Raw genomic sequence first — 15321 nt, forward strand, 5'->3', positions numbered from 1 at the left:
ACAGACAGGAAGTTCTTCCTAATGTTCACGTGGAATCTTCTTTCCTGGGATTTGAACCCATTACTCTGGGTCCTAGTCTCCAGGGCAGCAGAAAACAAGCCTGCTCTGTCTTCCTTATGACATCCCTTCAAATATTTATACATGGCCATCATGTCTCCTCTCAACCTTCTCTTCTGCGGGCTAAAGATACCCAGCTCTTTGCGCAGCTCCTCGCATAGCATGGTCTCCAGACCTTTGATTGTTTTAGTCTTAGCAACAGATCTTTTTGTACATAAAACACTGGCATCCAAAAGGTTGCAGTAATATCTAATCATTGTCTCCCCACATGTACCCTGTCTATTTTAACAGGAATTTTTGCTATCTGATTGGGGTTGACCTAAGATATTTTTATGCCAAAGGAAAAGGACAAAAAGGAACTCACTTACTTTTGATTCCATACAGAGACACAAATCGGCCTGGCAGTTAGATTTTATTTCAGTGGTTGTGACAGTGCCTTGCGCTCTGCCAGACAGCAGAATAAAAATCGGGAGCCATGCAAATAGGCTGTTTGGTACCCACAGAGCTCCATCCTAATAAGAGAAATACCTGGAGGAGATGGCATTTACTTCATTCTGCCAAATGGGAGGCTCAGTCCTGTAAATTGATTTTTCCTGACTGGATAAACATGATTGCTCATTAATTACAAGATTTGTAGGTGAATAAATATCTCGCATTATTGAGATAAAAGGCAGTTTGCTTTTCAAACCACCTCCAGGTTATATTTACATATAAAATTCAAAGTAGGTCTGACTGTCTGTCTGTCTCACAAAGGCAGTTGCAAAATGAAATGTCCTTCTGTGGTGTCACTGGATTGGCTGTTGCTAGGTGAAGTGTCCCTCTGTGATATCACTGGGAAAGAAAGGTGACATGTGTATGAATGGGAGGAAGGAAGAAAAGAACCACAAAGAGATTCATATTGACATGGAGATATTGTGCAGCAGGCCCTCTCCAAGCTGGAGAAGGGGAAAAATGGGGGTGGGAAGGAAGAAAAGGAAGAAGGAAGGAAATGGAGAAGAAAAGAAGGGAGGGGGAGAAAAAAGAGGGAAGAAAGGAAAAGAAAGGAAAGAGAGAAAGATATGGGGGAAAGGAGAGAGAGAAAAGGGATGAATGACCCCTCTTGACACCTGGGCAATTCTGGGTATATATGCTAGTGGAAATTAAAAGCTAAAATATACAAAGGAGTTTTGAAAGGCCAGCCCATTTGTGCATTTGAATACAAACTCATGGAGACAGCACATTCAAAGAAACCTCTGAATTTAGCCAAGATGTGCACTGATGGATTTGTTATGCATGCACGTACCTCAAAGAAAATAGTGACGGATCAATCATGCACGGCTCTGCCATGCAGCCTGCTCAGATAAAAAGTCAGTGGGCTAAACACAGCTGCCAAGATGAGATTGTAAATTAAAGCTAAGGCTTCACCTGGTTAGAAATGGATCTCAAAAAGCATCACCTTTTATTGGATCTCAAATTGCAACACAAGTACTTTGATAACTCAAATGGAGCTTTCCCGGGCATCCCCACACCTGAAACAGCAGATAGAGATCAAATTGAAGCTCTTGCCTTTGGCAGGAATAAAACAAAGCAGGAATCACCGAGGGGAAAAATCCTGATAGATACTATCCTCAGTGGTTTCCCATCCAGATTCACGCAGCTGTCTCTGTGCACTGGGGATAACAGGGGATCTATGTATATCTGGCCCTTTAAAAAACTTCTCTAGGGTACTAAGCTGTATATTTTGCTGGCACTTTGCAAGTAATTACATTGAATTCAGCTACACACTTTTGAAAGTGTGCATTTCACCTTGCGGGGAAAGTGGTCTAGCTAGTTGGCACTAACCCTCTCTATGCCCATTTTGTTTTGGGTCTTTCTATCTTTAGCATCATCTACTGCCAGAATGTGGACCCCAGGCTGAAAAAACATCAGCCCAATGTAGGAAAATGTTGTATACCCCCTTCAATAGGAAAACCTCTGAAAAGGAAGGGCAGAGTGGCGTAGTCATGCAAGAGAAAATCTAAGCTCCTCAGAAGAAAAACTCAATAAAAATATCATCCAATACAGATGGATTTTATTCTCTTCTCTGATTATTTTAGCCAAAATCAATTCAATCCCATTGTTCAATGCTGAAAAACAAATAGCCTTCCAAATGTTGCTGGGTTGAGACTCTCATCATCCATAGCCAGAATAGCTATCATGGGAGCCTCAGTCCAAAATCAATTTTGAATGCTATTTGTTCTGCATTCCTGTTGCAATGTTTATATCTTAGCATGCTTTGTCTCTTCTCCCTATTTTGAGATATGGTTCTTGCACAGCAGGAGAGACATGGTGGATGCTCCCTCTTGGCTCCATCCATGCTTCTCCAGAAATCTAGGTTAAAAAAAAGCATGGAGGGAATGGAAGACTATGAAGAAATGCAGTACAGGATTCAGAGATCATACCTTGTTGGGAAGGTAGATGCTTTAACATGTTTTTTCCCATGCAAACCTTATATTGCTTTCTTTTTCTCCCATAGCTTTCAGTTCCTCTAAAGCATTCCAAACATGAATCTTAGCAACATGGGACCCTTATGCAATGCAATCCCAAGACTGCTTAAGACCAGCTGTCTACATCCAGCTGGGAAGAAAAGCAACTATCGTTGCAAACAAGAACATTTACTACCTAACAATCTGTAGTTGTTTCCTCTGTAGACAATTCGGATATTTTAAAACCAGCCAAAGCAGAAAGCAGCTATAACCTCAAACACTAAACAGAAAAGCACAACCCAGTTGTAAGAATTATAAAGAAAACTACAGTGTATCCAAAAGAGTCAGCAGAAAACAGCTCAAACTAATGTATTGAAACAGGCTTAGCAAAACAGGAATGCCTTGATTTACCTTCTAAACACTGATGGAAGATTGGTATTCCTTCCAGCACCCATGGGAGCAAAAACAAAGCCAGTCCCCAAGCCTTACAAGTACAAAATATCCATCCTGAAAAATCTACAGTGGTGACAGGCATGCACTTGTATTTTGAGTTCAAAGTGATTTGGGGAGAAACATCTGTTCCCAGAGCGAATTGTTTGTGTGTACACCACATGAATACTCTTTTTGCCCCCTGGTTTCATCAAGTCAAATTGATTCAGGAAGTTGCAGGTAGAATATAAAAAACCCTACAAAACCTGCTTGTCAGAAGTGAAAGTGGAATGTACATGTATGCCAGGAGCAACCACCTTTTCCCAGTTTTCTACAAGAGAAGGAAACCACCATTCTCCACCCTCAAAAGCAGCTTTAATTAAAATTGGCTTCCATCTCCATGTGCTTCTCTCTCTGTTCACAAATAGCTTTCTAAGTTCCAGAACTCATCAGACCACTTCTCCAGCTCCCAGCTTTTTGGCCAAATAGTCTTAAACCCATTTACCCCTCTATGATTGCCCTACTACTTTGCTATTGGGAACAAGGGAGGGATTGTACCAGAAAACCAACTGATGCATAAGCAAATGCTTTTGAAGTAGAAAGCAGCAGTTAGACAGAGTTTTTTAACTCTTCACCCACCCACAAAATATTTCTTCCTCTTCCTCGTCTTCCATTTCTCCCTGAACATGGACATCTTTTATTTGTGGCATTCTGTGTTTTGTTTGTGGTGCAACAGATTTTCAGCACATGAATCAGTAAAGCAAGGGACAGGTTAAACACTCTCTCTTCCTACTAATTCCTCTCCAGGAATACCTCTCACTCTTAAATTCTGCATTGAAGAATGGGTGGGGAAAGACTAGATGTCTTCCCTGGTCACTTTCCATTCTTTGGCTATGATTACAAGCAAAATCAAGTTCAGAATATCCCATATTTTTCACTCATTGTGTGTACCTACAAATCAATAATCCTCGCTAGCTTCTCACTTGTTTACATCTATTCCTCCTAGATGGTGCTATGACCTGTTGTCTGTCATTAACACATATTTGCCTTTATGTATTTTATTTTAAGATTCCAAATATGAAAGTCAAAGGAACTATCAAAAGGTGATGCTCACTTATAGTATGTGGATGCTTGCTAGTTCTCAGTCTACAGGATATCAAACAACAGCCACTGATCTGTATCAGGGAAGGGATCTTTGACCCTTCCAGTGTTTTATTCTAGAACTTCCAAAACTTCTCACCATTGGTGATGGCCAGCTGAACTTATAGGAATTGCAGTCCAAAATATTGAAAAACCAAATGCTCCTTATTTCTGAAAAACCAAACGCTCCTTACTTACTTCTTATATTCATACACACTGTAATAATAATAATAATAATAATAATAATAATAATAATAATAATGGTCAGAGGAACAAAGGCTGAACTAAATGTGATCCATTTTCAATGCTGCCTTGAAAGTTGCTCCCATTATGCAACTAAATATGCAGTCTGCATACTCAATCACTCCTAACAGCATCCTTATGACATCACATCTGGTGTAGCATCACAACATCAATGCTGAGAAAATTGCAGAGATTAGAGATTAAACAATTTCATCAATAGCTTTAAACTGCAAGGTGAGAAGATAAGGCCAAGGACCTTGTAAGGGAAAATTAGGAGGAAAGAGAAATGATACCAAAACGTAGAGCTTTGGGGCATTGCAGATGTTTCCAAAATGAGTGAAAATTTCAAACATCGGAAGCAATTTTGAAAGAGAGATACTTACCAAAACATAAGAAAGAGATTTGAATTGTAGCTTAATGAAACAATTGGTTCTTCGGGCTTGATGGCAATGTGAATCAAGCCTAAGGAGTCTACTGACTTTCTCCAGACAATTGAACAAAAATGCCAGCAAAGGAGGCCTTGAGTCAGTATGGTGTGGTGGTCTAAGTACTAAAATGCAACCCTGGAAAGCAGGGTTTGAATCTTCACTTAGTCAAGGAAGCCTACAGGGTGACATTGGGCAAGCCACACTCATTAAGCCTTAGAGGAAGCCAAGGGCAACCCCTTTCTGAATAAACCTTGACTATTTCTTTAAATCAGTGAACCATCAACCAGTTTGCCTTCTTCTACATCTGGGCAAAGGATACCTAGAAGCAAAGAGAGATGTGGACAAGAGGTCATCTCCTGCACCAAAAGTTTTGGCACTACATAAACAGTGTGGGAAGGCACTGCCCCCATCTCTTCCCCCAGACTTCCCAATGCAGCTGAGTTTTATCCAATAGGAGAGGTCTGGAACAGAGGAACCGAGCAGCTCAGAAGCTGTTCGTTCAAAGGAGCCTCTGCTCCTATGTTCTTACCCAATTGCTAAAATAATATTTGATTGACCATCTCTGCCCCACATATGGTACTATGAATGGCTTGGCTACCAGGGAAGCAACCTTCATAGTAATACAGCCCCTAGCCATGTCTGCATATTGCCCTTAAAGAACCAGTCTGCCTGGCATCCTACTTAATAACATTAAGATATCATGCTGAGAGCTTCCTTTCCTGGTGGGTATTCAGCCCTTGATATTCTATTTTTGTTTTCATTGTTTTACATTTTACTGCTCTCGTTCAACAATATTAATATTTTAATAGTTTGCCTGATTTGACTTTTACTGGGAAGGTATTACAGATGGCCCTAATCCATGAATTCTACATCCATGGATTCCACTACGCACAATCTGACAATGTCCCAATATAAAATTTAAAAAAACAAACAAACCTTGATTTTGCCATTTTATACAAGGAACATCATTTTATTACACCAGTACATATGGGGGAGGGGGGTGAACATCAAATAATTTTTGTATCCATGGGGTGGAATCAAACTCAAGGGCCTACTATATTTTTTGTTTTCATATTTAGAAACCATCTCTCCTGTTTCACTAGTTGTACAATAGATAAAAATAAGCTATAGTTTCTTTTTAGCCAAGATAAGAGAAGGACCAAATGTTCCTCATACTTTAGGGCTGTAAGCTGGGGAAATTGCTAGAAAATATTTCAAATTGTATTAGATACAACATTTGTCTGGGTGAGTGATTTACCTAGGCAAGTGATTGGTGACTGCAGACTTTTATATGACTCCCATCCAATCTAAATACACGCATATATACTGGTATATTGCTGTCAAAAACAAATACTGAAATGTCAGCAGATGATCCATATCAACTGGAACACTCAATATTTGTGTGAACACATACCCCGATGAAAATTACACAGGACCTGAGGAGACCGGTTGTTTTATCAGTGGCTTGCATCATGTTGAAATAATCAGCAGCATAAAAGAGGGTTTCTAACCTATTCCTGAGACATGATTGCTGAAAAGGGGAACCTAAAGGTGCACCAAAAATCATCAGGAGATTGTGACATCTTCCTAATGAGGAAAACTAAAATATTTGGAGTTGCTCTGTTTTAATGTGAAGAATTAAAGGTGAGCAACACAGCAGTAAGGCATTTATGTGTGTCTATTAAGATTATCTACACCATAGTGTGATAAAAGTCATCAAATGTTTGCCACTCTCCCTTCTCCTTCTCCTTTCCATGACTAGACTTTAAATCCACCTACAGAAGACTTTCACCAGGAGTCAAAACAGAAAGAAGAAAATGGTACTTCACGCTAAATGGGTTTATCTCTATAGAATGTACGGGAGAGGGAAAGTATAGAAGGGGAGTACAGAAGGATTTTGATCAGCAAAATGACCCATGGAAAAAGGTTAGGAAATTTTTCTCAAACACCACTATTCTAATACCATGTAGAGCTCAGCATAAGGAAAAAATTGAAATTCTACATAAGCTACCCCTGTCTTGCATCTGAGGAGGAGGAAGTGCAGCAGCAGCAACAGCACCCCCTGCATACAAAAACTAGCATGGGGGGGGGGTTCTAATTTTCGATGTACATTAATCCTATTCTCCTCTTGAGAGTAATCATCAATCACAGAAAACAGCCCCACCATTTGTAAGAATATTGCCCGGATACATTTATTTACTTGGTCCAAAATTACCATCTAGCACACAGCAGTGTCAATCCCCACATGAAAGCTCATCTGCTGTTTTTCCACTAAGCATACAACAAAAAGGATCAACTGTGAATCAAAGCAACATCATTCAACACATTCATGCCTGAGTTGTTTTGAGGCACAGGTAAAGGTAAAGCTTTTCCCCTGACATTAAGTCCACTTGTGCCCAACTCTGGGGTGTGGTATTCATCTCCATTTCTAAGTCAAAGAGTCAGCGTTGTCCGTAGACACCTCCAAGGTCATGTGGCTAGCATGACTGCATGGAGCACCGTTACCTTCCTGCCAGAGCAATATCTATTGATCTACTCACATTTGCATGTTTCCAAACTGCTAGGTTGGCAGAAGCTGGGGCTGAAAGCGGGAGCTCACGCCACTCCCCAGATTCGGTCAACAAGGTTAGCAGCTCAGCGGTTTAATCCACTGCGCCACCGGGGGCTCCATTTTGAGGCATATACCTTTTTTAAAGGGCTTGCTAGCTGAAGATGTTGGAGGTTGTAGTCCATTTGGGCTGGATAAGACTGAGGATGGCTATGATCATGTATACACAAGAATTCAGCAAATCTGAACTAAATTTCTATATTTGTTTCTCAACTGTAAGGCAAGAATAAAGGCTTCCCAAAGTTTGGTGCAAAAATCAAAGAGACATTATTGGATTAAATACACTTTCCAGCATATTTGGATTTTCTACCTTAACATGTAAGTTTTCGGAGGAGGTTAAACCCTTGTACCAGCAGGACTGCTGACTGAAAGGCCAGCAATTCAAATCCAGGAAGCGGGGTGAGCATCCAAATGTCAGCTTGTTTCTCATGCAGGGGCATGAGAAGCCTCCAACAGGATGGTAAAACATCCAGGAGTCCCCTGGGCAACGTCCTTGCAGATGGCCAATTCTCTCACACCAGAAGTGACTTGCATTTTCTCAAGCTGCTCCTGACACAAGAAATCATGTGAGATGAGGATGAACTATTGCTGTCCTTCAGGATAAGATGTTCGGAAAACTCAAAACATAAAAAACTCAAACAGAAAATGGAAAATTGCCTGACACTGAATCAGACCACTGGTCCATATAGCTTAATATTACCAATTCTGATGAGCTGCAGTTTTCTGAACTGTTAAGCACGGTTTGTACCCAGCTCAAATATCTAAAATCTTTTAAGCTGCAGAAGTCAGTGACTGAACCAGGAGCTTTGTATATCATGAAGCTACAGTCCCTCCAAAGGAGAACTGTAGGGTAATTCTCACAATGCTTGATTCAGAAAAATATAGGCAGCTTTCATGATTCACAGAAACATAGATGAACTAGCTCAAAATATTTATCCATGTGGCGCAGGTGAATGGGTGTTATATGTTGCTGGACCAGATGTGAGTGGTGGCCCTCACACAAGTGGGGAAACGAATCCACTCTGAGTTTCAGTCTGAATTTGTAGTTATCTAAGATGATGAATCTTCTGATAATTCTTTTAATGTGCAGGTGAAAGCCCAGAGTTGATTCACCATCGCGCTGACATGAGATGTACCTGATGTCACTGTGTTAGACTACAAAGCTTCATCTCCCTTGTCCACTGGCCGTGCCAACTAGGGATATTATGAATTGTAGTGTAACATTTGTAGATCTGCCCCTGACTATCTTAAAATGATCTACTCTGATCTGTGATAGATACCCAGAATCTCAGGACACAAATTTCCCTACATCACGTTTGACTAAGCTGTTTAACCTGAGATGCTAGAGATTGGACCTTGGCCCTTCTATATGGGAAACCAGATGCCCACTTAGTTTTGCAAGCCCTTCTACTGCCACTGCTAAAGTTGCATTCCTGTAAGTCATCATGCCACCTCCCAAATGAAAGCTTTCCAAGCAGAAAAGAGAATGTGTAGGCTATAACACTTTCAAACAAGCCAAGTGCACACACAGCAACCACCATCACACACAGGGGTTCCTTCTCTCCTTTCAGGCATTCTAGATTAATTAAAGGCAGACATGCTGAGCTGTTGACAAGTGAACATGTTCATCCCATCCAGCCCTTCACAGGTGTTGGATAATCACGGCAAGGTGTTAATCTATGCTCTGCTTATTCAAAGGTAACTCCAAATATAACACACTGCAGCCACGAGATGTTTCCCAAAGGCAATTCCCATGGACCATATTCACAGATTGTTCTGCTGAGCAAAAACCAGATTCCAAGAGAATTGGGACGCAGAAGATAGCTAGAAGATAAATAATACAGATCATTCAGTAAGGCAACATTGTGTCCCTTGTTTCAACTCATTCTTGTTTACATCTTGTCCCATATGGTATGTTCCATCCTACCACACACCAGTATTGTCACAATAGTATTAACAGGTATGCTAGGCAGAGAGATGTCAATGGGCTCAATGTTATGAGAACCTTTCATGGATCTTGTTCTTGTTCTTTAGAATTATGGGGACATTTGTCCCATATGCAGGAGGCAACACATGGGAAGTTAACATGAAGAGGGGTAGAAACACCAGTGTGAAGAAAGAAGACTTTGGATGACTCCTTGCCTTGCAGTTCCATACTTACAGCAATGCATTGGTAGTATCTGCAAGCATTATACAAAACGGAGGCAACAGTAATGAGGAATGTTATCATACTACAGATCCTTGCAACCTGCACTCACTAGCTATTGCAGTCTGGTAACATTTGGAAAGTCAGGCACCCCCTACACCTGGTATTGAGAAGCTGGTCAATGTTGTTGTGTGCCTTTGTGTAGTTTTCAAGCTATGACAAACCAAAGATGGCATGATCACAGGGTTTTCTTGTCAAGATTACTTCAGAGTAGATCTAACATTGCCTTCCTCTGGAGGAGTGTAACTTTCCTACGGTTACCTAATAGTTTCCATGGCCAAGTAAGGGAGATGTTGACAAGATGGAATGTACAGAGGCGGGCGACCAAAATGATCAAGGGTCTGGAAAACAAGCCTTATGAGGTGCAGTTTAAAGCACTGGGCATGTTTAGCCTGAAGAAGAAAAGGCTGAGAGGAGACATGATGAGGGGAAGTCATAGGGAGGAGAGAGCAGGCTTGTTTTCTGCTGCCCTGGAGATTACAATGCGGAACAATGGCTTCAAACTACAGGAAAGGAGATTCCACCTGAACATGAAGAAGAACTTCCTAACTGAAAGGAGAGCTATTCAGCAGTGGGACTCTCTACCCCTGAGTGTGGTGGAGACTCCTTCTTTGGAGTCTTTTAAGCAGAGGCTGGATGGTCATTTGTCAGGGGTGCTTTGAATGTGATTTTCCTGCTTCTTGGCAGGGGGTTGGACTGGATGGCCCACAAGACCTCTTCCAACTCTAGGATTCTAGGGATTCAGACCATGATCTCCAGAATCATAATCCAATGCTCAAACCACTACATAATGCTGACCCCATGTTACTTGTGGGATCGATTATTACCTGTGTTTTTTTCCTTCTTTTTTCTGATATAGATATGTTTATAGAGGAACTCTAAGTGTTTCTCCGCCTAAAAACAATGAAGACAAAAGCTATTTTTTCCTTTGATTCAAAGCTTTCTGCATTTATCAATAGAAATCTCTTGAATTTCAGTGTGCTGGTGATGCATAGCTATCGCAAACCCCGTAGACTGGGTTAATAAATTGAAGTGAAAAATGGTTCTTTCACCTCCACAGAGAAGAAAATGGTATTGCAGAATACCAGCCCACTTCCAAGGGGCACGGAGCAAATGAGATCTCTTCCCCTTCAGGTGTGATGGAATAAGACTGAAGGTTTGTGGGAAGACACCTGAGAGCCTTTATTAGCCGCAGCCCAATCATCTATTCCAGAAGCCTGGCTTTGACAAATTGCACACTTGCACTTCAAAAAAATTAAAGGAGAGGGTAATGATCCTTCAGCTGTGGCTGGATGTCACCTCCCAATAGTCTCACTCAGCACAGCCAATGGTAAAACAAAACAAAAAAAAAGATTATGGAAACAGCCAACGGTTTCTCCACACAGCTGAAATGAATAAATGCCAGTTTTGTGACAGAAAAAGATTGTTTAGGGCCACCTATTTCCTTAGTGATAGGTGACTCATTGAAAGCTCACTCCCAAAATACTAAAAATCTACAAGTTCTATGGGCCCCCTGCTGATCTGCAGTTATCAATGGCAACAAAAGCAATAGTAATAATAAATCATCATAATTATTAGAGCATATGCACTGCAAACATACTTCTATAGTAAAGATAAAGGTATCCCCTGACATCTAGTAGTGTCTGGAGAGGTGGTGCTCATCTCTATTTCTAAGCTGAAGAACCGGCGTTGTCCGTAGACACCTCCAAAGTCATGTGGCTAGCATGACTGCCTGGAGTGCCATTACCTTTCCACCAGAGTGGTACCTATTGATTTACTCACATTTGCATGTTTTTGCATGTTTAGGCAGAAACTGGGCCTAACAGTGGGAGCTCACCCCACTCCCTGGAATTTAAACCACCAACCTTTCGGTCAGCAACTTCTGTAGCTCAGTGGTTTAACACACTGCACCACCAGCTATACCTTAAAACAAATTCTGTTAGATAGGGGAGTATTGCCATCCCCGGAACTGAGAACCAAAGGGGGTTGGTTTGGAGAAGGCCACCAATTCATAGCTCAGTCTCTTAACCACTAAACCACACCAGGACAGGCAGCAATTTTGTTGAAGGGAATTCGGCATGAGCAAGACATCAACAGTCAGCTAACCAGGAAGGGTTCATTGGCAGAATACACATTGTATGCAGAATGCCCCAAGTTTGGGTCTTCTTAGACCTCCACTCTAAAAAAAAGCAGACAATATGTAGGACCTTGGCTTGAGAACCATCACAAGGCTGAGCAAGGAATACCAGAAAGGATCTCTAAGGCAGTTTCCAGGGATTAATTCCATGCACTATTCACTTAGAGATTGTTGCTGCCACTGCTGAGCAGTGTTACCTCCCACACTTTGCATTACTCATGCCATCCCACAAAGAAAAAAGAGCCAAAGAGGACTGCATGGAGATGTATCAGTAAGTTTCTAGACCCCATGGATGGAAACTACAAAAGGGGAAACTTTAAAATGTATGTCTGCTTGATAAAGTGCTGACCCCGAGTGTGGATGGTTTCTTCACCACTAACCCCACAGATGGATCAACAAGAACTGCAGGGAACCGGATGTGTGTTGGTGGGTGGAGGGAGGGAAAGAGGGAGGTGGCGTCCTCCCGCCATAGAGCTAGAGACTCTATTAATTGCTGCGGCAAAAAACATTCCAGCAGTTCCCAATGACAGCAGCACCCAATAAATCCCAACACCAATAAACTTGTCCAGCGGTGCACACGAACTCTTCTTCAAACCCTTAAAAGGGGAAAAGCGGGTTGCAGGAAGATGACCGAGGGGGGACCGAGGCAACCACTAGTAAACTCTGAGTCCTGACCCCTTAGCTCAATGTTGGGGTCACAAAATTTGTTGTGACAATGGTACCTTTGACAATGGTAAAAGGTTTCAGAGTGCCAGATATTTACACAACTCTGTTAGCAACAACATGTAGTACTTATAGTGGACCCTGTTGAAAATTTTCAAGTCAAAAGAGAAAATCAGCCTGTTCAGCAAGCCTTGCAAATGCTGGTTTATGATTAGTAAATATTTGATTTCCATACCGATTTTATATCAAAAGTAAAGGTTTCCCATGACATTAAGTCCAGTTGTGTCTGACTCTGGGGAATGGTGCTCATCTCTATTTCTAAGTCGAAGAGCCAACATTGCCCGTAGACGCCTCCAAGGTCATGTGGCCAGCATGACTGCATGAAGTGCCGCAGAAACAGTACCTATTGATCTACTCACACTTGCATGTTTTTGAATTGTTCGGTTGGCAGAAGCTGGGGCTAACAGCAGGAACTCACCCTGCTCCGTGGATTCGAACTACTGACCTTTCAGTCAGCAAGTTCAGCAGCTCAGCAGTTTAGCCCACTGCACCACTAATATATGTGTGTGGATATATATATATATATATATATATATATATATTCTGCATTTATCAATAGTAATATCTTGAATTTCAGTGTGCTGGTGATGCATTGCTATTGCAAACCCCGTGGACTGGGTTAATAAATTGAAGTGAAAAATTATTCTTTCACCTCCGCAGAGAAGAAAATGGTATTGCAGAACAACAGCCCACTTACTGACCAAAATGGGGCGCCATTTCAGTCAGCAAGCTGCTGAACTTGCTGACTGAAATGTCAGCAGTTCAAATCCAGGGAGCGAGGAGAGTTCCCACTGTTGGCCCCAGCTTTTGCCAACCTAGCAGTTCGAAAAGATGCAAATGTGAGTAAATCAATAGGTACTGCTTCATGCAGTCATGCCGGCCACATGACTTTGGAGGTGCCTATGGACAACACTGGCTCTTTGGCATAGAAATGGAGATGATCACCAGCTCCCAAAGTTGGACTCAACTAGGCTTGATTTCGAGGGGAAACCTTTACCTTTACCTAAAAGGTATCGGAGAGCCAACAAATGTGTTAGCAACAATTTGGAGTGCTTATTAGTGGATCCTGCAGAAAATGCTTCAAATCAAAAGAGAAAATCAGCCTGTTTAGCAAATGCTGGTTTAGGATCAGTAGATATTTGATTTTTATACCAATTATGTGTGTGTGTGTGTGTGTGTGTGTGTGTGTGTATAGGTTTAGGATCAGTAAATGTTTGATTTTTATACCAATTTTATATACCGAGAGATAGATAGATAGACAGATTGATAAATGTCTCAAGTGGAAAGTGCCCAAAGTTTAAGAAGCCCTAAGCAAAATGGGCAGACATAACCTTTGTCAGAGACAAGACATACACAGGAAGGAAAGGGGTTGAGGAAAGTGCTTGCTCCCCATTGAGTGACACATTAGAGGCTTCCTTCCTTTCATGCCTTGACAGTGCTGCATTCCAACACTCTCCCTCTTTCTCCCTTTCCCCCCAAATCGCCACTAACTGCAATGAGAGAGACAAGAGATGTGCTGGAAAGGAGGGGGGATCAGAAAGAGCTCAGAGAAGCCAGGAAAGGCCCCCAAAGGCAGGCAAGCTGGGGAAGGGAGAGGCTACTCACAGCGCCCGCAGCTTGACCCACATCTTCTTACTGGGCGCCGACTTGAGCTCCAGGGGCGAAGGGCAGTCCCCGGGTGACTCCAGCAGGTCCAGGCTGGGGGCTTCCATGGCTGGAGAAAGGGGAAAGAGAGGAATCCGGATCAGAAGAGGAAGAAGCGCCCACTGACTCTCTCTCTCTCTTTCTCTCTCTCTCAGTTCCCTCTCCTTGCTTCTGTTTCCACACGTCCTCCTTCCCACGAACACGCCAACTCCCTCCCTTTCTCCCTCCCGACCGGCAACAGACACAAAAGCCCCTTCCCCGCCTTACCGCCCGCTTTGAGCAGCCCAGAGAGGCTGGGGCGAATCGAGGCGCGCTCCCCCATCACGGCCTCCCTTCAAATTGGGCCGGGTTGGGAGAAGGGAAGCTCTTCTTCTTCTCCCGTTCCCCTCCTTGCCCCCCTCTCCGCCAGGCTCCCTTCGTCTCCCGCTACGACGCAACTGCGTGGCTCTGTCAGGGAGAAAGCCCCCTTGCCTCCCCGCTTCTCGTCATGGAAAAGGGAAGAGGCACGAGCTCTGCGCCTTGCCTCCAAGCCGCTGCAGGTGATTTCTGGGCTCGCCAAGGCGCGCGAGGCAGCCCTCCCCAACCCCAAACAAAGCGCGCGCGGCCCAGCCTCCTCCCGATGATGAAGATGATTACCCGGATCTGCGCGCCCTTTCTGGCGGTGAGGGAGCCCGCTCAGCTGCAGCGGTGGTGGCGGCGGCGGCGTCCTGGCTCCCAACTCGGCCTCGGATGTTGCCGTCGCGCCTCCGCCTCTTCCTCCTCCTCCTGCAACAGCGGGGTTGGAAGATTTGGGGGCCTCCTCCGAGCGCATCCGGATGCCCGAGCAAGAGGCGCGCAACTTTCACCAAGTGGCCAACGCTGTGGCGAAGAAGGAAGGCGGAATGGTCACTTGTCGGAGCGGAGGCGAGCGCGCGGCGCTTCCAAGGCGCGAGGAGGGGGAGGAGGAAGGCAGGCAGGCAGGCAGGCAGGGATGCTGGTGCTGATGCTCCTGTGCTCAGTCCCTCGGCTTCGCTCTTCAGCGTTGACAGAAAGAGAGCTCTCTCCTTCAAGCGCGCGCGCACGACGCTCGCTCTGCCCTGCTCTTGGGCACGTGCCGACACCGTGGAAGGAGACTCCGTGGTCTTTCCCAACCTGCAGGGCGCCAAAAACTCGCGACCCTTTATTTATTTATTTATTTACTGTACTAGCCGCCCCCTGTCACACGTTGCTGTGGCCCAGTCTGGTGATCTGGAAAATAAAGTGTTGGTTTCTAATATATGCAG

At 43.4% G+C, this 15321-nt stretch overlaps 1 protein-coding gene across 2 annotated transcripts in view; it reads right to left on the reverse strand.

Moving 5' to 3' along the window:
• Nucleotides 1–15015, reverse strand: part of PDE1B (phosphodiesterase 1B) — a 142086-nt gene extending 127071 nt beyond the window's left edge. Inside the window, exons 1-2 of one of the 2 annotated variants that reach the window (XM_060763806.2) lie at nucleotides 14696–15015; nucleotides 14021–14129 (exon numbers count right to left, since the gene is read on the reverse strand). In XM_060763806.2, coding sequence (XP_060619789.2) covers nucleotides 14021–14129; nucleotides 14696–14870 — 284 coding nt within the window. In that variant the 5' untranslated portion in view covers nucleotides 14871–15015. Of the gene's footprint in view, nucleotides 1–14020; nucleotides 14130–14326; nucleotides 14652–14695 lie in introns of those variants that run through there. The other variant, XM_060763807.2, reaches the window with a different exon arrangement.
• Between the last annotated feature and the right edge of the window lie 306 nt (nucleotides 15016–15321).

The sequence above is a fragment of the Anolis sagrei genome, chromosome 2, assembly GCF_037176765.1.
Source record: "Anolis sagrei isolate rAnoSag1 chromosome 2, rAnoSag1.mat, whole genome shotgun sequence".
Lineage (NCBI taxonomy): Eukaryota > Metazoa > Chordata > Lepidosauria > Squamata > Dactyloidae > Anolis > Anolis sagrei.